The 26,903-nt window shown below is 58.5% G+C and overlaps 5 protein-coding genes across 5 annotated transcripts; all 5 read right to left on the bottom strand.

Annotated features, from left to right (window-relative positions):
• Positions 1-688: 688 nt before the first annotated feature.
• On the bottom strand, positions 689-2,356 carry LDBPK_352540 (hypothetical protein, conserved; the record flags this gene model as incomplete). The annotated part of the gene is made up of 1 exon (XM_003864785.1): positions 689-2,356. One exon carries the CDS (start codon positions 2,354-2,356, stop codon positions 689-691), a length of 1,668 nt encoding a protein of 555 aa, XP_003864833.1.
• Positions 2,357-4,266: 1,910 nt separating this feature from the next.
• Positions 4,267-9,222, bottom strand: LDBPK_352530 (hypothetical protein, conserved; the record flags this gene model as incomplete). The annotated part of the gene is made up of 1 exon (XM_003864784.1): positions 4,267-9,222. The coding sequence occupies one exon, from the start codon at positions 9,220-9,222 to the stop codon at positions 4,267-4,269; it is 4,956 nt and encodes a 1,651-aa protein (XP_003864832.1).
• A 1,039-nt stretch (positions 9,223-10,261) lies between these two features.
• LDBPK_352520 (hypothetical protein, conserved) lies at positions 10,262-11,278 on the bottom strand (the record flags this gene model as incomplete). The annotated part of the gene is made up of 1 exon (XM_003864783.1): positions 10,262-11,278. The coding sequence occupies one exon, from the start codon at positions 11,276-11,278 to the stop codon at positions 10,262-10,264; it is 1,017 nt and encodes a 338-aa protein (XP_003864831.1).
• A 1,378-nt stretch (positions 11,279-12,656) lies between these two features.
• On the bottom strand, positions 12,657-13,832 carry LDBPK_352510 (hypothetical protein, conserved; the record flags this gene model as incomplete). Its single annotated transcript, XM_003864782.1, has 1 exon — positions 12,657-13,832. The coding sequence occupies one exon, from the start codon at positions 13,830-13,832 to the stop codon at positions 12,657-12,659; it is 1,176 nt and encodes a 391-aa protein (XP_003864830.1).
• Positions 13,833-15,923: 2,091 nt separating this feature from the next.
• LDBPK_352500 (hypothetical protein, conserved) lies at positions 15,924-22,856 on the bottom strand (the record flags this gene model as incomplete). The annotated part of the gene is made up of 1 exon (XM_003864781.1): positions 15,924-22,856. One exon carries the CDS (start codon positions 22,854-22,856, stop codon positions 15,924-15,926), a length of 6,933 nt encoding a protein of 2,310 aa, XP_003864829.1.
• Between the last annotated feature and the right edge of the window lie 4,047 nt (positions 22,857-26,903).

Below are 26,903 nucleotides of genomic sequence, written 5' to 3'. Positions count from 1 at the left end.
GCGTCCACCACCTCTACGGCGTTTGTCAGCACATCTTTCCCTTCTTCGGAAAGAAAACAAGCAGCGAGAAAATGCCCCCCTCCAAAAAAAAAAAAGAAGGGGCTTGCGGAGCAGCGGTGCGCCACTCAAGTGTGCACAACACGACGCACATGTCCGGGTCCTTCCGCTTGCACCCGCATCAGCGTCACTGAGACACAGAAAGTCCAAGAAACAGCGCCGCCAAGCCGCAAATGGTTGTTTTCTGTTTGGTAGACCACCGATATTTTCCTTTTCTCTCTCTCTCTCTGTGTGCTTCACGTTCTCTATCCCTAGACATGCGCGACCGTCTTACGAGCGATGAGTTTTTAGTGGCCCTCGAAGGATGTCAAGGAACAACGGAACGACAACAGCGAGGGGGACAAGCACACACAAAAGGAAATCAGAAGGAATAGCACAACACCACAAAAGGGAGGGAGAGGGAGAGAACCCCACAAATACAAGACAGAAGTACACCAACCGAAAGGCACAACTCCGTCTGCTTACGAGCGGCAGGAAGTAAAGCGGGCGAGTCCATGTCCCAACAGCGGCGCGCATGAGAGGGAAAGTAAGAAAACCACAAACCCAACACTCCAACAACGAACCAAATCCAACGAAAAGTCATGCTGTGTAGACTTCATCGACACACCATCGTGACGGCCACACTCGTGTGCTACTCCTCTTCGATCCGCTCCTGCTTCACTTGCGATGAGCTCACAGAAGCGGTGTTGAGAGTCGCGTCGCTTACGACAGGCGCACGAGCGGCGGCCGCAGAGAAGTGCTCCTCCACACGTAGCTGAACTTCGCTTCCTACGATGAGTACGTCGCCGGCTTGCAGCTGGCGCGGCTCGCCAAGCACCCAGCCTCGTCCAGCCACGCGCAAACCATTGCGACCGTAGTTGACGAGCCACAGCGTGTAGTGGTGCGGTCGCTTTGTGTGCAGCACCGCCGCGTGCCCTTGATGCGCGTCCGCGTCGCTGTCGGACGCCTCGTCGTCGTTCGATGGCTCTCGTTTGCCCAAGTGCAAATTGCTGTCGGGCCGCCTCACCTCATTGGCATCCGCGGCGTGCTCGTACACCGGCCGCAGCACCAGCGCGAACTGAAACCGGGAGAGCACCTCTGGGTGGGTAGTGTAAGGAGCCAAGGCGCCGGCGATGGGAGTAGCCGCTGCCGCGGCAACAGCAGCCGCTCCTCGTACCCCTGACTCACGCCCAAAGTAGGTGGTAAGTTCTTCCAGCGGCAGACGCGTGGGAGCGGGGGCAGCGGACTTCCCGGCTGAAGCGGGCGTTGCCGCGGACAGCACCACTGCGTAGAAGCACGCGGTGTGCGCCACACGCACGCTACCAAAGTAGTCTGTGTTGGGTGATGAGGAGAGGGTCGCCCCCCACCCGAGGGCGGTGGCAGGGTCTAGAAGGGCCCCTGGCACCTTGCTATTGTCCGCGAGCGGACTAGTGACGTTCACCGTTCCTGGTGGTACCACAAAGTCGGTCTGCTGACCTCGTGAAGCGAGTGTCCGCCAAGGCCGCTGGTAGAGCTCAGCAAGAGTTTGCAGCAGCTCTACCTGCTTCTCTACGTTCGCCTCGCTCGCCGCCACAAATCGCCCAGAGCCGTCCGACGCTGCCAGCTCCGCCTCCGTTGCCCATGGATGTGGCGACGGGAGCCACACGTCTCTCTCGTCGCCGCCATGGACAGCGCGACTGCGCTTCCGAGACGAGGGTGGCGCAGCCGGGGAGGGCGAAAAGGCGGCGCTCCCTGCCGCCTCCCCCTCGATCACCTTTTGCTCCGCACCAGACACAGCGGCGTGCAGGAAGGGGCCGTTAAGCTCGCGCAGCTTCTGCCACGCGAGAAGATTAATGAAGTGGTTCGACATGATGGCGGCGCCCTCCTCGTCGCTCAGCCCCATGCGTGCTTGAAGCGCAGCCAAGTGGGTAATGATTGCAGCCGATGAGAAGGCGTCTCTCTCCAGCACCGTTGCATCCAAGCCTGCCGCCAGCAGACGGTTTTTGGCAATCATAGATGTCAGCGTCACCATCGCCTGCGGCCTGCGCTCCACTGCGGTGCTAGGCTTGATACCGCTTGCGCCAGCTGCTGCCACACCAGCCGCAATCAGCTGCGTCGCGTCTGCCACGCGCCACGACGAAGCAGCGATGTCCACAGCATCGGCCACAGCGTCCCACACTGGCAGCGGCGGTGTTCCCTGTGGTACCGGCGGCAGCAACTCTGGGAAAAGGTACAGTGGTGGTTCGTAGGTGGTTGAGCGTGAAAGTTTGAGGACACACTCGCCAAGGATCGGCGCCGTCTGCGCGGCAACCTCTGCAGCAGCAGCAGCAGGCTGAGTCATGGCGACTAGTGAAGTTGTATCAGAGTATGTATCCAGGAAGGTATTCAAAGACGTACTCACATCAGCGACCTCGATGAGCGCGAAAGGGCAAGAACCGAGAGAGCGCGCGCGTGCTTACGCGCCTGATGGGCGACACACAGCCGACACTTTTAGTGGTATATATATATATATATATATGCGACACGCACACACCCAGAGAGATTGAAGCAATACAGGTACAAGGTGAGCAGAAACTACCTAAGGCGCACAGGAAATGAAGGAGGGGGGGGGGGCGATAGAGGCAATCAGCACAAAGGAGAAAGGAAAATGCACAGCAAAACAGAAAGGGAAGTTGCGTGTGCGTGTGCGTGTGTGTGTGTGTTTATCTGTGTGTATGGAAGCACAAAGACGATCTATTCGAGCTCCCACTCCTCAGCGGCAGAGAGCATCACTTGTCAACAACCACAAAGAAAATAGATGAATACCCAGTACGCGACCAACAAGTAAGACACACGCACAGACACAGAGGAGGTGAGAGGAAACAAGGGCGAGGAAGCGTGGAGCAACGTGTGCACGCGCGAGCAACGGTAGGAGGAGATGATTGGCGCCCAGCACGGTGGGGCAATCGAACGGAAACGACCGCTGAACCACCAATGCTCAGCTCCTTTGCACGCTTCCCCTTCCCCAGTCCGGTCGTGATGATGTGCGTTTGAGGATAGACGCCGCTGCTGATTTTCTTTTTCTTTGGAAATTAAACGTCTCCTCTTGATGGTATGTCAGCCCAGCTTCGTTCGAGAGACAAGTCAAGACACAACGTCTGAGAGAAAAAAGTGAGACAGAGAGAGCCGCAGTAGAAATCCAACGCCTTCACCACTACCACAGCAGACAAGAAGCAACACGAGCGAAAAAAAAAACAGAGGCGCCAGCACGAGAACAGCGCGAGGTGCACCGCTTCAACCAGACGTGAACTCTGTACGCAGAGGAACGCAGAGAATGCCACAAATATGAGAGGCAGAGAGAGGGCGTTGGAGTAAAGAAAGGGAGATTATCGGTGGAGAAGCGGGAGGAGCGGGAGGGCGATGGCAGTCATAGAAGGCGCCGAAACCGTCGTCGAAACGCAAGGGCAGCGACCCCTGGGGCTGCGGCAAGGCGAAGTAGCCAGAGGAGAAACAGCTCGCGTCGAGAGAACGGTGAGGCGTCTTTGTTCTTTTGTTGCACACAGAGCTGAGGCGACACCGTCGGTGATTGGGCTCTCCATAGGGGTACGTGGTGGCTTGTTCGATTGTGTCATGGCGCACAGCGCTCGCGTCAGTTCCTCTGTGTGTGCTCTACACCAAAAAACGGGCTCAGACCAATGGCTGTGAAACGCACACAGCTGTGCGTAGATGAAACATTACAGAAGTAGGGGAACAACAAAAAAAAGGGCAGGGGAGGGGGTGTAGGAACACACGGGAAATGAGAAAGGCAGTGGAAGCGCAGTGATGAATGACAGTGGGAGCTTGTCAAGTAGAAGTAGCACGCCCGCCATGAATCTACGGCGTCAGCAACGTCAAACAACAAGCTCGACAAAGTACCAGACAGAGACAGTAGCGCCCCACAAGGCAGCGGGAAATCGCGACACGTTTACTACTGGCTGCTCTCTTCCGAGAGTGACGTACACACAAACACGACCACAACAAAAGTGGACAGCACGCACGCCTCCACCCACCCACCCACCCGCACAGACACACGCGCGCGAAAAAAAAAAAAGGCAGCCCATGACGCGCAAATGCATCGCTAGAAAACGGATCTGCGTATGCAGTCCTCGAAACATCACGAGCCGCTCCTCTCGACTCGTACGATGGGCATTCGCAGGGTCCGCCGAGGACGATACAGACAGACCAGAGAGAGAAAGACCCCCTCGCCGAGACTACGTCCGTTTCTCGAAGCCATTAGCGCAGGCCACCGAAATCGTCGTCTGCTTCATCGCCGCTGGTGTTGACGTCCGTAAACGGGTTGTAGGCCGTTGTAGGAGTACTGCTTGGGTTGTTCGCCTCGAGAGACTCGGTCTCAGCTACACCACGAGGAGATGCCTCGCTTGTGCCCCCTGCGCTGTTGCTCGGCGCCGCGGCAGTTTGTGGCTTCGGTGGTGCGTTTGTCGCTAAGCACGGCTCCCTCGTGGTCCAGCGAGCTGCACCACGGTCCCTGGCTCCCCCTCCTCCCATCTCCAGCTCTCCGCCGCTTCCGAGAAGCGTGTCGTCGCCACCCACCATCGCGAATGGGTCATCCTCGGGACTTCCAGCGCCGGCCAAGAAAGGATTCTGAAGAGCAGCGCCGGAGGTGGTGAACACAGCAGCAGCCGGTGCGCCCTCTGCACACAGTTGCGCAGAATGGTGCATAGCTGAAATGTTGGGGGTATTATACCTGGACGCCGACATGTTGTCGGTCACTGATGCCTCCTGCATACTTTGAGAGGCCCACGGCGGCACCACTCTCGCAGAGTCATGCACTGTACCGTCCACCAGTCCGTCTTTCTGCTGCCTCACCACGGGGTCAGAATTCCGCGGTGAGTCCTTGGCAAGGAAAGCAGACTGAACCCTCGGTGCTGAAAAGCGATGCGACAGCGCACTTAGCTGAGGCGAACACAACGCGGCCGGCGGCGGCAGATCTTTGGGTGGCGGCGGTGGTCTTCCGTCGCGCGAGCGCTGCTCGCCACCAGCGCTGGAGACGGAATGTTGGGGCGGCTGCGCCGCTACAGGAGCGCCGTCTCCACCAACGAAGAAGATGGTGGGCGGGTCAGGGTAGCGAGGGGCTTGCAGCCCAGACCGCTGAAAGGGGTGGGTGTGCGCCATTGTGGGCGGTGGCGGTGGCGGTGGCAATGGAGGAGGGGTATGGTTTGCTGGAGGGGGCGGCGGCCGGTCTGCATGTTGCTGTTGCTGTCCGTCGGGTCGCGACGGAGGGGCAAGCGAAGGCGGTGTTGCTTCCGTCTGCGATACAGCTAGGCTGGAAATCGGAAATGCATTGGCTGGCGCTACCGACAGCGGAATCGACTGCTGGACCGGTAGGGGGGCCGCGAAAGCTTGCGCAGGAGCTCTCGCGTCCGAAGGGTGAATCGTGACATCCGTCGCCTCTTCATAGGCGTCCATGGGCCCACCAGGCCTGCCGTTTGCATCCGCACTCGTCTGTCTCCCGATAGCCAAGACCGGGGCCGACGCCGGTGTGGTGGGCACCGGTTCTTGCCCTAGCACTTTGAGCATGCCAGTTGCCGCAGTATCCATCGTGCCCTCCCACTGCACAGGCTGCTGTGTAGCAGCCGTTCCAGATAGCACCTCCGCACTAGTGAAGATGGTTTCGTCCCTCATGGCACCGTCGTAGACGGCCGGCTCTGGAGGCGCCTCAACCACCCTTTTCAGACTGAGCCCGGCATCCTCCGGCCACGGCCGTGCCGGCGTGTCTGCTATGGACGAGCCTGCCTTCGCCGACACGCACTCCTCGTTGAGCTCGGCTACGAGGAGCAGCAATTCGCTGTAGTCGCTACTGACGCCTTGCAGAGCATGCTGCAGTCGTGCAGTCTCCTGTTGTGATAGCGCAAGCTGCTCGACCACCGCATTGCGCTCCGCCTTCATCGCAGCAATCACATCCGGTGGTGGAAGATGCTGCTGCTCTTGCTGATGTTGTCGCTGCTGGGAGGCAGCGGCCGCTGTGGCATTTGAAACGTGCCGCAGCTGCTCTTCCATCATGTTCAGCGACTCCACCAGTTGCTGATGCTCCTCTTCCTTCGAGCTCAGTGCCTCTTCGAGCAGCCGAATGTTCTCGCGAAGTTCTTCGACCACCTCAGCCGATAAGGCGTGCGAGTGCGCGGCCTCCGCTGTTGACGTAGCCGCATCCTCCAGTCGAATGCGCTCTTCTTCCGCGGCCGCGGCGGCACGCCTCTGCTGCTCCTCCTCCAGGGCAGCGCACTGTGCAGCGGTCTGCTCAGCCCGTTCGCGCCACTCTGCCAGTGCGTTCGTGAGGTTCACCTTCTCCGTACGGGTGGCCTCGAGCTCCGCTTGCAGCGCAGCCACCATGTCGCGCGCGTGCGCGTCTGCCACAAGAGGGGCCCCTACCGGGTTCAGTGGGGCAGCCAGAGGCTGTGGTAGAGAAGGCTCAGCCCGGAAGTCGCCAGACGGCATACTGCTGTGCCCCAAGCTTCCCAGCGACGCAACGGCTGGGCTAGAAGGTGGCGGCTGCATCGATGCCAACGGACCCGCCTCCCTCGGCGGCGGCGGCGATGCAACCGGCTCTGACGCTACTCGGTATTCCGTCTGCGCATCATCGGGCTGCTGCTGTGCAGAGTGTATGGACGGCCGCAGCGTCATCGTCGCACGTGCCATCTGCGACGCAGACCCCGCAACGCTGTCCAAGAGCTGCTTGAAGTTCGCCACAAGCTGCTCCACCAGACCCACAATAGCCTCATCGTACGGGGTGGGATTCTGTGTTCGCAGCCCGCTCGCCACAGGGTGTTGCCACACCGGCGTGCTGGCTTTCAGGTCAAAGAGGATCGTGTCAAGAGCCGCCCCTCCACCCACCATCTGCAGAAACCGGCGCGTGAGAGCTGTTGCGGCCGCCGCGGCTGTGGGTGGGGCGGCAGCGGCGGTCGTCGCTGTCGTTGACACGACACAGGCACTAGCGACTAGCACCGCTGACCACAACCGAAGATGGGCGGCGCCGTCGCGGCGGGCCTGGTGAAGCAGCGTCTCACCCCATGACACTTCCTCGACAAACGCGGCAGCCGCCACGGGAGAAGAGCCCATCCACTCTAGCAGCGCCCCAACATAGGCACCGAGAGCCGCCGTGTTCACCTGCTGTGCAGCCGCACCGCCGCCGAGGCACAAAAGCACGAAGGTGACGGTGTAGTTAAAGAAGGAGGGCGGCAGGCGGGAGGACAGCGTCCATCCCGGCTGCGCCTTGACAAGACCGTCCAGCGTCGACGTCTGCAGGTGCGGCGGCACCGGTGCGTTCACGAGGTCCTGGAGCACTGGAGTGGCGCCAGGCACCGCAACCAGCGCGCGCAGCACCTGGGCGGTGTAGAACTTCTCTACAGCTGACGTTCGCGACGAGAGCAGCACCCGCGCAAGCGCCGCGCCACACTGCGCATCCGTATTGGCGGCGCTGGCGTTGCCCGCACTGAGACTGCTGGGGAGTGACGTCGTGTTAGCCCACGTCTGTACTGCTTCATGGCCGCCGTGGCCATAACCACGCTCCAGAGGCGGCGACACCAACCCGCTCAGAAGCACGCCAACCGAGCGTTCTTGGCAGGCAGGCACGCTCAGCACCGCCGTGAAGAGCTGCACGCCAGCACTGACGAGCGTTGTGTCAGTTGTCTCGCAAACGTATGCGAGCAGCGCGCGCGGAGCCGGCCACACCTGCACTGTGTAAGGCAGAGTGGCTCGGACGAGAGTTGTGACCGGCGGGAGGTTCAGCCATTCTTCCACCGCTCGCCGGGAGTCTCTCAGCAGCAACGCCAGCACCCGCACTGCTTCGATTCGGGTGGCGTCGTCGATGAGCAGCCCGCTGAACGCGAGGCGAGCGAGCGAAGTCAGAAGACCGCATCGAAGGAGGGCGTCTTGCGTGGAGTGTCGCTCTTCCTCGCCCTCGTCGACGCCGCGCAGGACGCATGCGAGAATGGAAACGGACATGAGCAAGTTTAGCATCGACTCGGAAGTCCTAGTAACGTCGAGGAGTGCCTCCAGCTTCTCGGTCAACACTCTCGTTTGGGGGAATACGGAGCCTGCAGAGCTGCCGTCGCCGCCGCTGCGGCTCTCATCCACGAGCGTGCATGCCGCCAGCTCAGATGGGACGGAGTCGAACAGGGCCGCCAGCCGTGCAGCACAGCCCATTTCGCGAAAGAACTTCTGGGTTGCCTTGTTCGAGCGGAGTATGTTGTGCACCACCGTCAGACAGTCCTGCACAATGGATCTGCCATGCCGTACACCGCCCTCACGCTGGATCACATCAAAGAGCGAGTCGAAGGCGTTGTGGAAGGCCAGAAGGGTCTGAAGCTCCGCATCGGCCAAGGTCAGCGATGTGAGAAGCACCAAAGCCTGATTACGCAGCAGGAAATCGTGCTCATCCTCGTTCAACGCGTCGAGCAAAACGCCGATGCCGCGGGCGCCAAGCAGGGACTGATTAAGCTTATACGGCTCCAACTCCTCCAGCCGCTGAAGCAGGACGACGACATAGTAGCGGCTCCAAAATGGCGCTGTTGTTTTCATCGAGTCTAGCAACAATGGCACCGCATCGAAGAGCGGCTGGAGCAGCGCATCCCTCGCTTGCCGCTTGGCCGCCGCGTTGACTTTGACGACACGACGGTTCGACTCCAGTTCGTCAGGGTACAAGTCCAAGTCCGTGGCGTTGGCGAGAAGATGCAGCGTCGGCTCCGTAATCGACTCCTCATCGGCGTAACTGGCAAGCAAATCGAGCAGCGACTTCAGCGACGTTGCATCTAGCGCGTATGGGAGGTCAGGGCAGCGCAGCAGGTCGCGCTGCGCGTCACGGATATCCTGCGCCACTGTGCAGCCCTCAATGCGCAGAAGCAGCGTCCGCGTTGGTGTGCTGGGCCGCGGCGGCGGCGACGGCGAGGATGAGAAAAGCGTTGACTGCGGCCCCGCCAAGGACGCGGATGCGGTGACGGATGGCCCGGCACGCAAGGAAGGTGACGCCGCAGCGTTACCACTCGGCTTTGGTGCAGAGATCTTGCCGTGAGCTCCGTTGTTGACCAACGATGCGTTCGCCGGCTTCGTGGCAAGTATCGCTGACGACTTGGTGTCGCATACCCCGTTTGCCGCCACGTGCGACTTTTTGTCACTCTCCGGAGGAGGTGGGTGCACCACGCGCTGCCCCAATACAGCCTTGAAGAGAAAGCTCATCCTTGGTGATGGCGAGGGTCAAGAATAAGGACGGAAGCAACCGTGCGAAGGCGGGAGAGTCGCACAACCGGTCGCATAGCCTTTGGCGGTGCCCCCCCCCCCTGCTGCTTCGCTTCCAGATGCAATGGTCCGACAAGTTCCGTTGCTCGGCCTATTTTGCGGGCCCGTCCAACAGCACACCGACACAGCAGTACAGAAGACAAGAAGGAGAAGGTCGAGAGAGGGAGAACAGCAGCAACAGCCACACAATCACAAGAAGCGCATATATGTATATATATGCACGTATGTGTGCCCGTCTGTATACGTGTGCGTATGTGTATGTGCAATACAGCAGTGCTACGGCAGTGCGATTCCGGGAGTCACCACGCGGCACACCGGTGCACCCACATACACCGTCGTGGATGAGGTGAAGCAGAGGGTGGGAAGCCAGCGAAAGAGAGAGGGGGCGAGGAAGCAGAAAGGCGTGGGTGGGTGGCAGTAACAAGAAACGGAAAAAAGTGGCAGGATGGGCCCGCAGCGGTCAGCTAAACACCGTGGAATTCATAGACGTGGGCAGCGGATTCGAAAAGCCTCATGCCCTCGTCCGCCAGCCCTGTCTCGCATTTGTGCTCCATCGCGAGGAGCGCAGTTGACCAGTATTCGCGCCCCTTCAGCGGTGCTCCTCCTCGGCCGCGAAGGGCGCCCGCACGCGCATGCTTTCACTCGGGCTTTCATGGCATAAGGCGCGTTACCCTTTTACTCGAAGGCACAGACACGAACACCTGTCTAGGAGAGAAATGTATCAGAAGCGGCTATCGCGGCGGCACGTAGACAGGCACACACCCAAGCATGCACAGCGGACATGAGAGTGACCACTTCCCTTACACGTTAGACACGCCTTTAGAGAAAGAGATACAAAACACACAACACACGACACAGCGGCAGTTTAGTCGAAGAAACGTTCACCACCAGAGCAAAACGACGTGATCGTGCACGCACTTCAGGTGAGCAAGCAAAGCATACGTGGGAGGGCAAAGGGCAAGTTCCTTCGACATGCAGCTTAAAAACTCGTCTCGGGCATCACGCCGAACTCCTCCCGCTTCACGCGCACCTCACCCTTCGGCTTCAGCACCTTGCGCTTGTTGTAAGTATGGCGCATGCGCGCCGGCACCAGGTTGCGCTCCTCGAGTGATTTCATGCGCTCCAAGGCCGGGTGAACATACCCGCCGCTGAGGTGACGCAAGGAGCCTACGAGCTTATCACTCGGCGTGACGTCCAGGACTAGCGGGGTGTGGTAGTGCCGGCCGTAGTGTTTAATGGCTAGGTTTGCCTTCTTCGCCGCGCGACGCTTCTGCCGAGCCGCCTCGCGCTTACACGCCGTTGTCTTATGTGCGGCAAGCAGCACATCGAGCTCGTCCGTTTCTTTCGCTACAACATCACGCTTTGGGTGACGCCGGTGTGTCATGGCCCGCTTCGCCTCCTCCGCTGTGGCCTTCTTTGTCTTCTTTTGCTTTTTGGCTGTCTTGCCATTTTTCGCCACGGCCGCCGGAGCCGCAGCTACCTTTTCATGCTTCGCACCGTTGCCGTTCTGTGTCACAGGGCTTGGCGCTGACGAGGCTGCGGACGACGACGCACCGGTGGAGGCGGGCGCCGTCTTCGTGTTCTGCTTTTTTGGCGTCTTTGCAGTCGCGGGCGCCGTCTCTTGCACCTCCTCTTCCCATGTCCTGTCCGCTGAGAAGTTGCCCGTGTAGTTCTTGCCGCGGCCCATTGTCATCATCTTCACAAACTTCTCGTCTTTGCGTTTCTTCTTGTTAAGCTGTCGGACGGCCTTGGCAAGGGCCTCCTGGTGCTCCTCATCCAAGGGGTTGTAGCTCTGACCACCGAGCGGGATGGCGACTGCGTCGCGGTTGTTGGGGCGAATCGGTGCGTATTTGCGCCGGCGCGGCGCCAGCGGCTTGACTGGCAGGAGGTCCGGCGTCACCTTCCATCCCTTGGCAACGGTGACCTGCTGAGGGCGATTCACAGACTTGGTGCCCGCCCCGTCATTCCACAAGTTACGCGACTTCTGGCGGGCCATTCCTTCGTGGGCGCGCCTCTCTGTGAGTGCTGAAGGGAGGAGGTAGGGGCAGGGCGGTACTGTGAGCGTTACTACGTTTGTGGATGTTGCCGTAAAGGGCGTTTTTAATGTTTCCTGCAGTGAGCAAGAGCACGAATAGAAGGAGGCCTTGCGTACGTTGTCCGTGGGCCAGATCGCCGTCGGAGTGACAGACGCAGGTGCCGCTCGGTGCTCCGACGGCACAAGACAGTAGTGACGGAAGCGAAGAGAGGGAAGGAATGGTGAAGGCCCACAAAGCGAGAATGCAGCACGTACGCGTAGAAGAAAGTAGCCGCCGCACGCTTGCCAAGGCGTGCTCAACATGTTACAGATGTATGACCCTCCCCTTGGGCCGTTGGAATGGAGCGGCACACGCGGTCCATTCAGCACACCCACTCCGCCCCTGCGCGCACACTCAGCAATGGCCCCGCATGCCCGACCGCCACTCCATTGCTCGCCGCGCCCTTGAATCGCTCGGCATTGGGATGCCTGCATCTAAGTGAGAGCGTGCCTCATCGCGCTTTGTTGTGGCGTGTACATGCGCCGGCGCGCATCTGCACCATTATTCGACAAAAAAAAATGTATTATCGCCTTAGTCATCCGCCACACGCACGCATACATAGTCGGGCACGTGGAGGTGTCTTTCTTCACCAGTGCTTGCATGGGTGGCTGTCGGTCCGCACAGTGTCTTTGATAGCCGCGGCGACTTGCTCGCTGAATGATCGGCGTGTTTCTGCCGTGTGCGAACAAGCACCCCTCCAGAGCGCCCTTCATGAAGGGAACCCCGTTCCCCCGCCGTCACTGACACATTGTGCGAGTCTGGCTGTGTGTGCCTGCGCTCATAACTGTGTGTGTGTGTCGACGAACGGCAGAAATCCGCAACCGCGTCACTGGAAGCAGCATCGCAGCCGGCAAACAAAACGCGCAAGGAGCGAAGAGGAGTGGGAAAGAGGGCACTTCGGAGAAACGGAAAACTCAATGTGTCAGGGCTAGCGTAGCGAATGGGGAGAATCGCCTCTGTCCCGAGCAGACTAACGAAACGCGGAAGCATCATCGTATCGTTCACCCAGAGCAAAAACCCTGAAGCCCTCTTCCCTCACCACCACCTTCAACGCCGTGCCCACGCGCGCTGCTTCTACTCCCACAGCGTCGACCACCACCGAGTGACTGGCGCACGACGCACACACACAGTAGCACAAGCAGGAAAGCAGCAATAACAACAGTGGCACAGCGAAAAAAAAAAAGAATGCACACCAACAGAAAGCCGAGCAGCGAGCAAACGCGAGCGGTATTGGGCGCGCGGAGGCAGGAGAAGGCACCCTGTGCCGAGGCCCCCGCCATCGAGAGAGCCGCATCAGTCTCAAAAATGTTTGATAGTGCGCTGGTGCTTCTTCGCCTCGAAAAGCAGCTTGTTTGGTCGACTACGCTTAAGGAAGTTCTCCGCGTTGCGAGTCCACCGCCTACTCACCTGAAACTGGTAGAAGTCCGAGTACGTCCGCGAGCGTCGACGACGGCTGCGGCGCACAGGCTTTTCAGAGGTCTCCGCCACCCCGTCGCCGCCGAACGTCGACACCAGCTGCTCGGTGTCGATGAGAGACTCCGGATCCTCTTCGCCGTCACGCGCCTTCTGCGCCGAGATTAGCTCTCGCACCACCTGCTTTACGTTCTTGGGTACCACATAACGGAACCCTTGCTTGTCCCCACCGCGGCGGTTCACCGCCCGAAGATGGTTAATGTGCTCCTTCGCAACCTTGTTGAGGGCCCGCTCTCGCTTGCTGAGCTTCTTGAAAAAGTGGTGCGCGTTCTTGAGCAACTCGTCGGCAGAGACGGCTTCGGCGTGCTTCTTCTCCGCGTAATCGTCCAGGAAGGCGTGATCGGGGTAGAGCGACGGGTCTTGGCGGATGAACGCTACGCCATCGGCGACGCCCGTGGCTGCGTCGCTGCCGAGCAGATCGTCTCCGCGGATCGCCCGAGCAAGCAGCTCACGGTCACGCTCCGCCTGCGTCAGCGTCTGCTTCGGCTCCACCAACGACGCTGCCTGTGCGGCAGTCGCAGGCAGCTCGTCCTTTGTCACCCGTGCCCTGCTTTGCTTTGCTTCTAAGGTCTCGGTGGAGACAACTGCAGCGGTGACCGCACCTGCACGGGTTGACTTGGCGGCCAGCTTCGGCTCCTTCTTGGCGGAAATCTTCTTCTTCCGGTTTTCCTGCACCAGCTCCCGCGCCTTCTTCTTTGTCAGCGTCTCCTTGCCGGTCTCCACATTTGCAACCTTCAGCTTCGGCACGCGCGTTTTCGGCTTCCCTTTCGCTCCCGCCGTTCCTGCACCACCAGACTTCTTCGTTGCTGTGGTCTTTGCCTTCGCGCCATCACTTGCAGACTGAATCTGTTTGCTCGCTGGGCGTCTCTTGCCGGTGATCATCTCGCGCTCCTTCTCGCGCGCCTCGACGCGCTTCTTGTACTTGTACTTCTGCTTCTTCTTGAACTCCTTGTTGAAGCGCATCTTCGGGAGAAGCTCCCGCAACTCGTCCTCCGTCGCCATGACAGCGGTACTGAACGAGCGTGGCTTGAAGGGGAAACAAGAAGTGAGTCGCGGGGACGGCACACAGCGACCTGGATGTGGTCTACAGAGTGGGCAGAGCGCGCGGCGGTGATGATGCGGCTTTGTTTTCTAGCGTAGGGCTGTGATTGGCTCGCTGCGTAGCATGGAGAAGCCTCCGTCGGCAGCGGCAGGAGAGGCGGACAGTTAGGCAGCGAAGCAGCAAAAAAAAACGCCTTGGCTGCGGGGCGTGGTAATGCGTGAAGGGAGGCCGAAAAAAGGACAGGGCAACAGGGTGAGTGAATTGCGCACCGAAATAGAGAAAGATGGCGCGTACCTTCACCACCAACGAGGAGCGAGTCGTGGCGAGAGAAGTGGCAGCGAGCCTCCGGGCTTGTGTGTGTGAGTGTGCACGTGGGGGAGGGGGAGGGGGAGGGGGCCCACAGTCTTGGCGAGGCGCAAAACAGAGCCGCTGGTTGGAAGACCAGCGTCAGCGGTAGCGACAATGTTGTTTTGCGCCCTGGCACACACACACACACACACACACAAGCACACATCGACAGGATTCTCCAGGTTTGGTGAAGAAGTGAAAGAAACACGTGCCACAGCGTAGTGTGGCACCTTGTCGAGAAAAGGGAAAAGGGGCAGCGTTTTTTCTTTTCCAATGGGGCCACAACAGCCGCCACAGCTAAAGCTTGTTTTTATCTATTCTTCTTCGAAATTCATCTCTGTTGTGGTTGTTTTGAGGGGGGAGCTGTACAGGAGACTGCAATGGTGGTGGTGGTGAGGGAGTAAAGGGAGAGGTGGATGAGCAGTGGCACCGAGTCGAAACGATATACCCCCATTCACCCAGAGTCAATAACGACAAGAAGTGAAGGCGGCTGCACAGACAGTCACGGCACGATCCGAAGTAGCTTCAACATCCTAAAACAGCAACAGAAAGAGAAACGCACAGCAAAAAAAAAAAACGGAGAGCTAGCATCGTTCACAGCGGCTTGCGCCAGCAACCGGCACGATCTCGGACCCTCCGTACTGACGCAGTGGGAGAGCCTACTGCTAGGGCAAACACCCGCGCAGAGACGTAGGAGAGAGAGCATAGGGACACCTCATCACTGAGAAAGATGGATGAGTCGCAAAACAACAATACCAACTCATTCCCAAACACAGCGCCGCGAAGGAAATAACGAGGTAAGAGCGCGCGCGCCACCGATCATTCCAGAGACAGATATGGCAAGACACACGCACGCAGACGTGCACATCGAAAAAGAGGCAACTGAGCAGCACAGAAGCACCCAAGCCCGCACCGAGGTAGGTATGAGAGGCAGCACAATACGCAAGGAAAGAGAGCAACCAGAGGAGCGCGAAGGAAGAAAAAGAGCGCATGCGGAGGTCAGCTGTGAGTTCGTGGGCGTACGGACGCTTGCAAGCGGGGAGACGGTGAGCAAGCACGTAACAAGAGACGGGAAGGGAGTAGGGGAGAAAAGGGGGAGAGGGGCGGCAGAGGAAGAGCAGCAGCGCGAGTGAAGGAAAGGGAAAGCATCAAGCAGGGAAGAGAAACAGAAAACAGAGGGCAAGGAACCAAAAGGGAGAAAAACGATAAAGCAACGAAACAGTACAGACGAAGAGACGAGACGAAAGATGAAGGGGCGGAGGGGGTACAGCAGTCAACGGGTGAAGAAAGAGACGAATATGGAGAGAGGGAGAAAGTGCTAGACACCGGCGAAAAGAAGTTGCATCAGCAAAAGTAGCACAGTGCAGAGAAGGGGGGAGGGGAAGGGGTCCCAAAGGCCCTCCCCCAGCTCTTCTCTACCCAAAACCCCTTCGCCACGGAAAAAGAAGAGCAAACACGAAAAAAAAGAGGAGTGGCCCTACAGAAGCGCACAGATGCGAGTGCCAAAACACCACCGCAGCCGCCTTCAAGTCTTGAGCGAAAACCCGCCGCATCCGCGACAACCCTCACAGCGTGGTGCACCAGCTCCACCACAAATCATCCCAGAGGATGCAACAGACATATAAAGAAAGAAGGAGGGGCCGGAGAGAAACGAGAAGAACGGGAGATGAAAGGCAGAGGAAAGACGTGTGCAGAAGTCGTGTCTACGAAAGCTCGAAGGAGCTACCAGATTCCATGATGCTCATCAGGAGCTTCTTGTACAGCAGCTCCTCGCTGGGGTATGGCGGCAGCTTTAAGTACCGAAAGCATGTATTCACCGATGGCAGAGCCCACTCAGACTCAGGTAGGTGGAAGACAAAACTTGACGACATGCCACCCGGCTCCTCTGATGCCGCAGGGTAGACGGGGGAGAACATGCGGTGCGGTGCCTCACGCTGTCCAGACGGCGAGTCTTCCACATCCGACTGAGCGGTGTGATCGTACAAGCCGCCCATCAGGCCGCCTCCGCCGTCGTCCTCCTCCCCTTCCATGTCAAGCGTTCCACCGCCGCCGCTGCTGCTCGTCGTCGCTGCTGCCGCTTCTCCCCGCAGCGCTTCCGTGTGCTCGTCCACAAACGCGTTTGAGCGCCTCACTACCGTGATGGCACCGAGAGCGCGGATGCCGCCAATAGGTAGCCGGGGGCAACCGGTGCAGAAGAGCAGGAATTCGCGCTGCTCTGCTGGAGTCAGCCGCTGGCCAAGTACCTTCGCCAGTAATTCGAGCTGCGGTGAGTCGTTCCGGTAGCCGTGGTCGCCGACCAGCACAGAGCGAATCTCTTCTGTCGTCCACAGAGGGTCGCTTGGGTTCTTGTCCTCGCCACAAAGCACGCCAATAAGCTCCTTCACGTCCATCACCGTGAGCGCCTCGTGCGGCACAACGTCCCGGCAACCCATCGTCAAAAAGTACAACGGCACCGCCACGGACTCGTACAGCAACGCCCCGACAACGCGGCGCTGATACAGGCGCAGGTTCTTCTTGGTCACCGGGATCTGTGCCCCATCAGGGCAAAGCTCGACGCTGTCATCCCCCGGGAGAGTGAAACGCAGGTCGAGTGCGGCGAGGGTGGAGCTATCCATGGTGGACAAGCATGCTAGGCTGTCTGCGATGCCCTGGTCCACCCAGCTCGCCGCTGTCAACGGTAACTCGAACAGGTCGATCGGGTACTCTGGCGGCGGGTCAATGTGCGTCACATCGGAGACAACGCACTGGTAGGCCGGCACGCCACGACGGATGAAGTAGGCTACCGCCCGTGACAGTGGAAGCGGGAACACTTGCTCGTCGACGAAGGCGCGGCCGAGTGCAGCGCCAATGACGTAGTAGGCCTTGGCGCGCTCACGCTGTTCCAGGACATAGTCCCTCATCAAACCAACGTTTCTGTCCACCAAAAAAGCCGCCTTGCTGAGGTCGTACTGCACCGCGAAGGCATTGAAGCCGTTGATGTTCGTACGATGGCCACCAGCCCCCGCAGTGGAGGCGTGGTCGGTGAAGGCGGGACCTTTTCGAGTCGTCGTCGAGCCGAAGTGTTCACTGCTGTTTTGGCTCAATACATGGGTGGCGCTGTCGTCGTGCACGGTGTGACTGTGGCTGCAACACAGTAGAGGCGTCGCGGGAAAACTGTCGATGTCTTCGAGGTAGCGTCGCACGCCATCCATGTGGCGCGGATAAAAGCCCTCCGGTGGTGGAATGAGAACTGCGTCGGCCTCAGCAGCCGTCGTCATGGACGGACTCGGGCTGAGGGTCGCGCTGGGTGTCGTAAGATGCGCCGAGTCTGCGCGCGCAAAATTGCGCAAGGAAGACTGGGTAGGAATCGAGCCCAAGCGCGGTGTGCTCACGGTGCCGCCAGCACCATTGGTGACGGAGCCAGGGCGGGAGGTGCCGATGCGAGGTGGGGAGGTTATGGGTGTGACGCTGCTGCGGCGCGGCGGCAGCCCCTTCGGCGGCGGACCAACCATCAGCGGGCCAGTTGCCATCACGATCCCTGCGGAAGAGTTTGACACAGCTGCAGCGTTGTTGCTGCTGCCGTTAGCCTTGTCGTCGCTATCGCGCCAGAGCCTGGTACAACACTTGCTCGCCTCAGCCGCCAGCAGAGTGTAGAACTGCGCCGTGGGCCCCTGGCCGACGCCGACGTCGCCTTTGAACTCGATCGAGATAGGGAACCGCGCGTCGCAGCACTTGCGCAGCATCGTGTACGCGTCGCGCGCAAACGCGTCGCGGCTGACAGCGAACTTGTGGTTCGACAACTTCGCCCACTCCCCCGGCAAGATCAAGACCGCCCTGTCGTTGCGCTGACTACGGAAGACACGCATGTGCTGGATGAAGGCGCGCCGTGCGCCGTAGGCCAAGAAGCGCGACGCACGCTCCCGCACCGACAGCGGGATGAGGAAGCGCCCCTCACGCAGCAGGAAGTTCACCCACCGCGGCAGCGCGTAGCGCGGCGGTAGCAAGCTCACACGCAGCGCCGACGCCTCCAGCGAGCGCACCAGCGCGGTGGTGATCGTGTTGTTCTGGAAGATGCTGTCATCAGTGCCGAAAATATCCTTCGCCTCCCCGGCGTAGGCGATCAGCCCATGGGTCTCTTCAAAGAGCGCGCGGTGAAGGATGATGAGCAGCAGCATATCAGCCCTGTGGGCAAAGGCGGGTGGCGTGAAAGTGAGCGCCGGCGGCTCCTCCGTGTGAAAATCGGCGCGGGAGTGTGCACCGCACGCGCAGAACGCCGCCGAGTCACTCTCGAAGTGGTGAAAGAGGTAAGTCTGGTCCAGTCCGACGCGGTGGCCATCGAACTCGCGCGCCCCCGCCGACTTTTCCACGGAGGTCATGACCGGCTCCCCTGCCGCGGTCGCAGCCGCGGCGCTGGAAGAGCAGGCCCCGGCCACTGCAAGCGGTGACTTGACCGACTTGGCCTTCTTGGTCACCTTCACGTTAGCGTTGAATCGAATTGACAAGGCAGCCGGATTCTCGATCGTCACGGAGCTGTTCGTCTGCAGCGTCAGAGGCCCCTCCACCGTGCTGTCAGCCCGCAGCAGACAGTTCTCCAGTTGCAGGAGCACTTGATGATCGCCGAGGGCAAAGGCACGGCGGTAAAGTGTGCTCAGCACCGTCTCCTGGAACGGGAGCATGCCGCATGAGGTGCGATACAAGATGTAGCGCTCCTCCACCGCTTCCTGCACTATGCTCTCAGCTGCGTGCCTCTCCGCCGCGGTGCTCAGCACCCTCTGCACCTCGACATCAAGGGTGGCCGCAACATCCGGCGTTATCGGCGTGCCCTCGTCCATCAGCGCCCCGCGCGTCGAAAACTGCGAAAGGTACTTGTACGTCAAGCGCCGTACGACGCTGGGGTGACTTAACAGTTTCTCCGCAAGCTTCACCAGAAGATCGCTGCTTGCGGCCGGGCTCGCACAGGCGAGAAGGTTGGACGCTGTTGCACCGCTGGCGTGTGGGATGATTGAGACCGCAGACAAATCGAGAACCGACGTATACCGCTTCAAGAAGGTGAGGACACGCGTCGTGAACCGCTCGAGATGATGAAGCGACGACTGAGAGGTAGGGGCCGACTCAGTGCCCTTGGTCGACGTGGACCCGGTGCGGAACCACCGCTCTACATCGCCGATAGTGGCGCACAGGTGTACGCGGTTCCGCTCCATCGTGGAAAGTGACCGAATCAGGTTCACGTTACCCGTGTAGCCGGGGTAGCAGTTCTGGCATACGTCGTAGTTGCATGTGCGGCAGCTGCGACCGCTGGAGATGATGCGGTTGCACTTGTCGCATCGGCGCAGCTGCGGGTAGTGCTCCATGTGGTGCAGGGGGTGGCCCGCCATGCAGCACTCCTTTGCCATGCGCGCGACCTTGGTCGGGTCGTTTGCCCGCCACGACGCAGTCCGGCTACGTACAAATGAGGACGCCAGCAAGCTTGTCTTGCGTTGCTTCGGCTCCGTCCCGTTCGAGGACGATGCAGCAGGCGCCGAGGCGTCTCCGGCCGCGGTTGCAGAGGAGCTGCTACGAGGAAGCGGTACAGCGTCGTCGTCTGTCGCGGTCTTGATCGCGGCGGAAATGCGCCGGCCGGCATCGCCACAAAGTGCGATCAACGGCGAGATCACGCTGAGTGCGTGATATGCCTGTAGAGGGGTCTTGCACACCACCTTGTCGTAGGTCACCACCGACTCGACAAGCGGGAGGTAGCTTTGCAAAGACAGGTTCGCCGTCAGGGTGTGCACAAGCCGGCGCATGCCGATAGGGTAGGCCACGGCGCACTGGATAAAGCACCGCAAGCGCTTTTCAACCACGTACATGGCAAGGATGTCGGCAACATGCATACCGCTTGCCATCATGGCCGTCCACGACGACGTGTTTCGGTCGATCGGTCCAGTGTGCACCTCTGAAAGCGGAACAGTTTCGTGCCTCAAGGTGGAGGCGGAGGCACCGGAGGCGAACACCAATGTGCCGCCCAGCATGTCCTCCAGCGTCCGGTCACCGAGAAGGTAGTACAGCAGCGTCGATGCCACGCCAGCGGTGAAGACCTCGAAGGCGGTGATGTCGTTCGACTCTTGGAAGATTCGCAGCAGCTCGCGAATCGCGCTCTCGTGTGTATCAGCGAGTGCCTTGATCGCCCGCGTAGGGCTTCCGTTTTTGTCAGCAGCTATGGCTGTGCTTGTCCTGCTGCTGCTGGTGGCGGCCACCGTGCCCTTGACGGCCCCGCAGTGGCACAGCCGGAGCTCGTCCAGCACCGTCTGCACACGCAGCATCGTCGTCGACAGAAACGCGTCTCCGAGAGTAGTTTTACTCCCAACGCTCGCATTTATGCCCGCCCCACCCACGTGCGCGGCACGGCGGTTCTCTATTTTCTCGGCAATGCAACCCACCAGCGCGCTCGCCTTCTCCACGAGCGTCGCCGTCCGAGTCGGCTTGCTGCGCACCAGCAGCGTCGTCTTGGACAGCATATCCAGCTGGTCCAGCAAACCGCAGCGCAGTGCGCTCTCTGTAAACTGGCACGGCTCGGCCATTGGGTGGTACAGCATCCACTCAATCATCGTCAGAACAACCGCCTTGGTAGCCTTGTCCGCCGAGATGAGAGCTTCGCGGCACATCTCGCACATGGGCAGTACCGCCGTGGCCATCAGCCCCTCAAAGCGCGCCGAGGCACCGGAGAGGAACATAAGTTGCAGCATCGACGCGCACGCACACGTGGCCACCTGCTTCGCCATCTGCCCCGACGTGTTCTTCGCAAAGACGCACAGAAAGCCAAAGTACTCCTCCGCGAGCGAAACGTGATCCTCTGGAACCTCCACTTGCGTGTTCAGCACCACCGTCGAAGGCGCAGAGTCCGTCGCGTTCGTGACTTCGCCTTCGGACAAAGAAGGTGTGCTAACGCCTTTGCGGCGACTTCGCTTCGCCCAGCTCCAGCCGCTCGTGTTTCCGTCCACTTGCTTCGCTATCGAAGCGCTGGCCGCCGTTTTGCTGCCGTGCGTCCCCGATACAGTCGGCTTCCACGTCAGCATTGTGCCATCCTCCGCGCACGGCCCGGCCTCCTTAACGGCAACGATGGGCCGCAGTGTCATCTCGTCTGCGAAGTGGTACACAAACGGGACGTAGCTGCGGCAGACGTTGCGGTGTCCTCCGCCGGCAGCCTTGGACATTGTCATGGTGTGCAAGTCCACATTCAGGTGCTTCAAGTGGACAGAGATGCGGGCGCGGTGATCAAGTCGCGTCCAGCTCCGCTCGAGGGATAAGCACTGCTCCTCCATTAGGCGGTTGTTGTGGCGCAGTTCATCCTCCCACATCCACTGGTGCACTGGCAGCACCAGCTTAGGCTTCAGGCCAAAGGCGTTCGGGGGCACCGTCGGGCAGGCTAGTACGAAGAGCTGCAGGGCAGCGATGGAGGTGATGTGATCCTTGTCGCGGCGCTGCGTGCTGCGGGTGGCAATGACAGCGCGCGGGAAAGGGTCATCAAGAAGGGTGGTAATCTCTTCCGTCGAGTCCTCCAGGATGAGCCGGAAGAAGCGGCGCGCCTCCGGCAGCTGCAGGCTCTCGAGAATCAAGTAGCGGTGGCAGTACGTCAGTAGCGTCAAAGTCGTCTCGCATAGGAGGAGGCGGTCGACGCGAACGCTGGGCTCCAGAGTCACGTTCGACTCCGTGTCGAGGATGAGCTGAAACAGGATCTTGGGAAGCAGGGGCGAGGCAAGTGCGCGGGCGGTATGCGGTCGGTGACAAATCAGCGCTCGCTCAATGAGCGTGCCGAGACACTGCAGCGACAGCTCGAGCAGGGCCCAGTGCTCAGGAATCGACGTGAACGACTTGGCGTACTGCTCTATCAGGGACACGAGCAGAGGCACGATAACATTCTCAACCTGCGCCACCGTGGGGTGATCCGCGTATGGCACAATGTCCTCGGCCGCGGCCGCCTTCGTCGACGAGCTTCCGCTGGAGACGGACGTTTGACCAGCCTTGCCTGTGTCGCTGCCGGTGCGTGACGACTTCTTCTTTGACTTGAAGAATGAAAGGATGCCAGCGGCGAAGGAATGCGTCCGCTTCTCGAGCTCTGACGGCATCACCACCTTGGAGCTCACCATCAACAGCGTTTCCAATGCCTGTCGTGCCACCAGCGGGTGCGGGTCCGTGCACAGGGTCAGCAAGTCGCCGACAAGGGCGTGGTGGATTATCTCGCCAGTCATATCGTCCTTGCTGACGAACCGCATGACGCGCAGACCTTCCTCAATCATCAAGGCGTTGTTCGACTGTACAAACTTCCACTCCGTGCAGAGCGCGCGGTGGATCGCCTGCGATGCGAGTTGCATGAGAGAGACGTGGAATCCCTGCGCTGCCTCGTAGGAAGACGGAACGTGCTCCATGATGAGGGAAAGGGCACGCAGTGCCATGACGAGGAGGTCGCCCTGCGCAGCCTCCCTAATGAACGTCTCGCACACGTCGGCAAGGAGTGGGATGGCGGTTGCAGAGTCGAACTTGCGTAAATATCCCTCGAAGCCCATTACTAGGGAAGTGGACATAACATCGACTGCCTCGAGGAGCCGGGTGGTGTTCATTGATTTCAGCTCCGCCGCCACGGCCTTCACCTGCGCCTTTGGATCATAGACACCGGCGTCCATTGTTGGTCAAAGAGCTACCAAGAGCGAACACTGTGAGGAAGGGAAGGGTGGAGGAGGGTTGAAGAGCGTACGAGGAGGAGAGAGCAGACACGTAGAGACGCACAGAAACGCGGAGAACAAAAGAAAAAGGCGGTGCACAGATTCTGCTTCACCAGTCTACACGAGAGCTTTATGAGTACTTCTCTCGCCTTCCAGCCAGTCGAGCTGGCACACCTGCAGACACCCTCACACCGAGCGGGTGAAAGCGAGAGAGGGGAGGGGGGGGCGAATCGAAGAGCACTGCCCTCCCCCCGTTGTGTTTTTCCGGTTTGCGTGTGTCTGCGGGTGGTAAAAGAACAGGGGAGAGGCACCTTATGCAAGCGGCACACAGACACGCCTGCAGAGGCAGACAACAATGTCGAGGAAGCAGCCGGCAATAACGACAAGCAAACAACGAGAGGAAAGCTACTAGAGCACCGACGACGACGAGCTCCTCCGTGACGAGGCGAAGGAAAGCAGTAACCCTGGTAACGTGGTGGCGAACGGCAAAAAAAAATAAGAATGATAAAGCAGAACTGATCAATGACGCGCACACAACCACCAAAAGAGGAGGCGATGGAAAGCAACAACAACAATGCAAAGGAAACGGAAAGTGAAGATCAGAAGCCGTCGGGGCAATGATGTGGAAAAGCGCGGTCGTGTGTATAGAAACAGCAGGGGGATTCGAAGGGGTCGTAAGGAGAGAGGATCGGCGTAGAACTCCGAAAGCACGGCAACAGACCAGAAGCGTGAAGCAGTGAAACAAAGTAGAAAAAAAAAGGTGAGCGACAAAGGCGAGACAGCAGCACGACTGATGGTGACGGGAAAAGTTCTCCGTACACACAAACAGATGGGCACAGGGCAAGAGGAAGCGGAAACACGGATCAAGAAACAGCTACAGGCGTATTGAAAGCAAAAACCGCCACGACAGAGGCGCGGAAGAGAAAGGCGTGAGGAGTGCAGAGATGGCAACAGCAGCGATGACAAAATGGTCAGCGGAAAAGGTGAAGCAGGATAGGGAGCCGGTAGCGGGGGAAAAAAAAAAAAACGATACTGTCTGCGTCCTGCTGCTGCGACACAAGAGCGTGTAGTCTTGATGTGCGAAATAGCTTTGGCGTGTGCACTGGTGTGGCGAGGCTTGCCGATGCGGAGTGTCCGCCGCAAAGACACTCACACAAAAGACGGGCACCGGCACTGCGCTTTGCTTGCAGCAGGTGGGCACTCGGCAAATCCGCGGCGGCTAATCAAAGTGACGCGCGGCAAAAAGCGAGCACAAAATAAAATGCGATTTCGCTTCACGACGAAGTGTGCGTGTGCGTGCGTGTGTGTGTGGCAAGAGACAACGCAGAGACTCGATCGAAAACAGCACCTGCCTTCCTTCCACACAACGACTTGAGCAACAAAAAGACCTAGAGCGCGATAGTGTGCAGAAAGCTGAACGCGTCTGCTGTGCTTTTGTGCTGCGCGCGTCTTCTCTGACGAATCTTGTGATGAGCACAATGACAGCGGCCCTTCTTCTCTGCCGTTTTTTTTTCGTCCTGTGATTCACTGAAACGCGCGAAAGAGACGAGACCTGCGAAGATGCAAGACGAACGCACAGAATGACGCAGGCGGCGCGCACACACACATACCCAAGCACACGAGAAGAAACAAAAAATAGGAAAGAGAACGCAAAATGCAACCTGAAAAAAAAAGTATATATACGGAAAAGGATGGCGAAAATACAAATGTGGGGCACAAAGACAAGGAGGGGGAGGGAGGGGGTAGCTTACGCACAGCGCAGTGGTTGTACTAATAGAAACACGCAACAGCAACAATGGCAGTAGATGTGATCTTACTTGTGTGCATACATGTTCGTCGGCCTCACTTCCACTCGGGAACTGCGCGGACAAACAGAAATGAGACGAGACGGGGAAAAAGCAGCGTAGAGCCGAGAGATAAAAGAGTGAGGGGTAAAAAAAAGTTGCACACGCACACACACCGCTCGCAACGACCGACGTGTCCAGAGCACCAGAAAGAGCAACGACACAAAAAAGGATGAGGCCAAAAAGACAATTCCGGGAACACACACACACACAGACACACGCGCGAGATCGAGAAAGCAAAAAAAAAAACGATCAACAAAGTGAAGCACGACGAGGAAGGAAGGAAAGAAGCAGAGTTGTCTCAGCAACGTCGACGAGGAATTCCACAAGAAAACGAAAGACGCGTCGGAAATATAAGTCGATAGTAATGCGGAGAGGAAGACACAACCCAATACAGAGAGGAGGGAACAGAAAAAAAAAGCAGAATGCCGGCTTTGTATTTCTTCGTCAAATGATACTTGTTTTTCAAGCTACCGTTTACTTGTATGCCTCTGCAGCCGTTTTCCGTGCTCTCTTGAATGCGGCTCCTCTGCTCTTCTCGTTTTCTTCTAAAAATGATTTCTCTTAACTCTAAAACAAATCGGTTCTTTTTCTCGCCACGGCACTGAAACCATGGAGGGGAGGAGACCCGCTTCCACGGTCTTGATGCGTGCAAAGAAGTCGCCTACCCGCCTCTTCGCCGTATCCGTGCAGGAGCCGCGACAGGCGGTGGTGATAGAAGATTTTGTGATGATGTTAATGATGCTGATGGCAAAACCGAAGAAAGAGCTTGAAGGGAGAAGAGCAACGAAGAATAGCAACGAGAGGAGTGAGCGAAGGGATTAAACAAGCACGCGTATCCAACACCTAGAAGAGAGGGGTCGGAAAGGAACAAGCGAGGGTGAAAATAGGCGTGCCTGATGCGTGAGCCTTCAACACGGCGCACATGCGCATCCACGGCTACCTCTTAAAATTCACTTGAAGGGCCTTTTCCCTCGACCCACACATCCAACCCGAGAAGCGAGATGGAGGGGTAAGAAGAAGATCGTTGAAGAGCACAGAGGATGAAACAAGAAAAGAACAGATGATGACGAAGAACCGAGTCGCTGGGTAAGTCTAAAAAAAAAAACGAACGTAAGAAACCGAAAGAAAAAAGAAGTAGGGCGTCTTGAGAGCTTCGCCGACGGAGGAAGGAGACGCAGGAAGCAGACAATGAAAGACGAAAGGAGCATGCAAAGAAACAACAAAAGAAAAACAAGCAAACAGACGGAAACGAGGGCTTCACGGTTTCGAGTGCGTTCGTACGTGTACGTGGTTGGTGGTGCTGTTTTTATTTATTTGTCGTCCTTTTCGTTCGTGTTTGTTCGTTTTCGCTGCTATCCACTTCTGTGGGTGGTTCAAGGGAATGACCACGGAAAACGCAGTAGTACTAACAATATATATATATACTTATATATAAACTTGCGGTTACGTCGCCAACGCTTTCGGAGAAGGAAAAGGAGATGAGAAATGGAGCCAACCACGAAGGCGGCACAAACAAAAAAAGAAAAACAAGGAAGTAGGGGGAGGAAAGTAAGAAAAAAGGCGCCCACACGCGTCCCCAAAACAGAGAAGGAGGGAGGAAAGAGGCTGATGGAGAGATGCTTCGTGCAAAGAAATCCAAAAAAAAAAAAGGAACAAAGTGTTAAGCAGGCAGGCTATGAAAAAGAGAAAAAAAAACACATATAAATAATATATATATATCTATATATTATGTATAAAGGACTCTGTTGTGGAAAGGGCTGAAGAAGCAGGCGCCACGTGCGTACGCAAAGAGAAAAAAATTTAGCTGTATTTTTGTGCGTTAGTGGGCCGAGCCGACTGCGCTTTTTTTTTTCGAGGGAGGAAGGATACGCAGTCAAGCATTCAGCGTTGCTAGTATACGGGCAATGAGCTAGTCTATTTTTTCTGTTTGTTTCCGCCGTGCGCTGAGCGTGCACGATGCGCCCGTGCGAGACGGATGACGGATGACGTATGTGTGTGTGTGTGTTTGTGTGTGTGCGAACACTTGCGCTCTTTCCCCAGCGTGGGAGAGAGAAAGAGAGAGAAGAGGAGTGAGAGAGTTGCACCGAGGCGAGTCAGCGAGTCCGCGCATTCGTCTCCACCGATCCGACTGCCGGGCTGGTGTGTGCGGTTATGCCGCCTA

This window comes from Leishmania donovani, chromosome 35 (assembly GCF_000227135.1).
Source record: "Leishmania donovani BPK282A1 complete genome, chromosome 35".
Lineage (NCBI taxonomy): Eukaryota > Euglenozoa > Kinetoplastea > Trypanosomatida > Trypanosomatidae > Leishmania > Leishmania donovani.
Note: the sequence above shows the minus strand (reverse complement) of the source record. Positions and strands in the feature narration are given on the sequence as shown.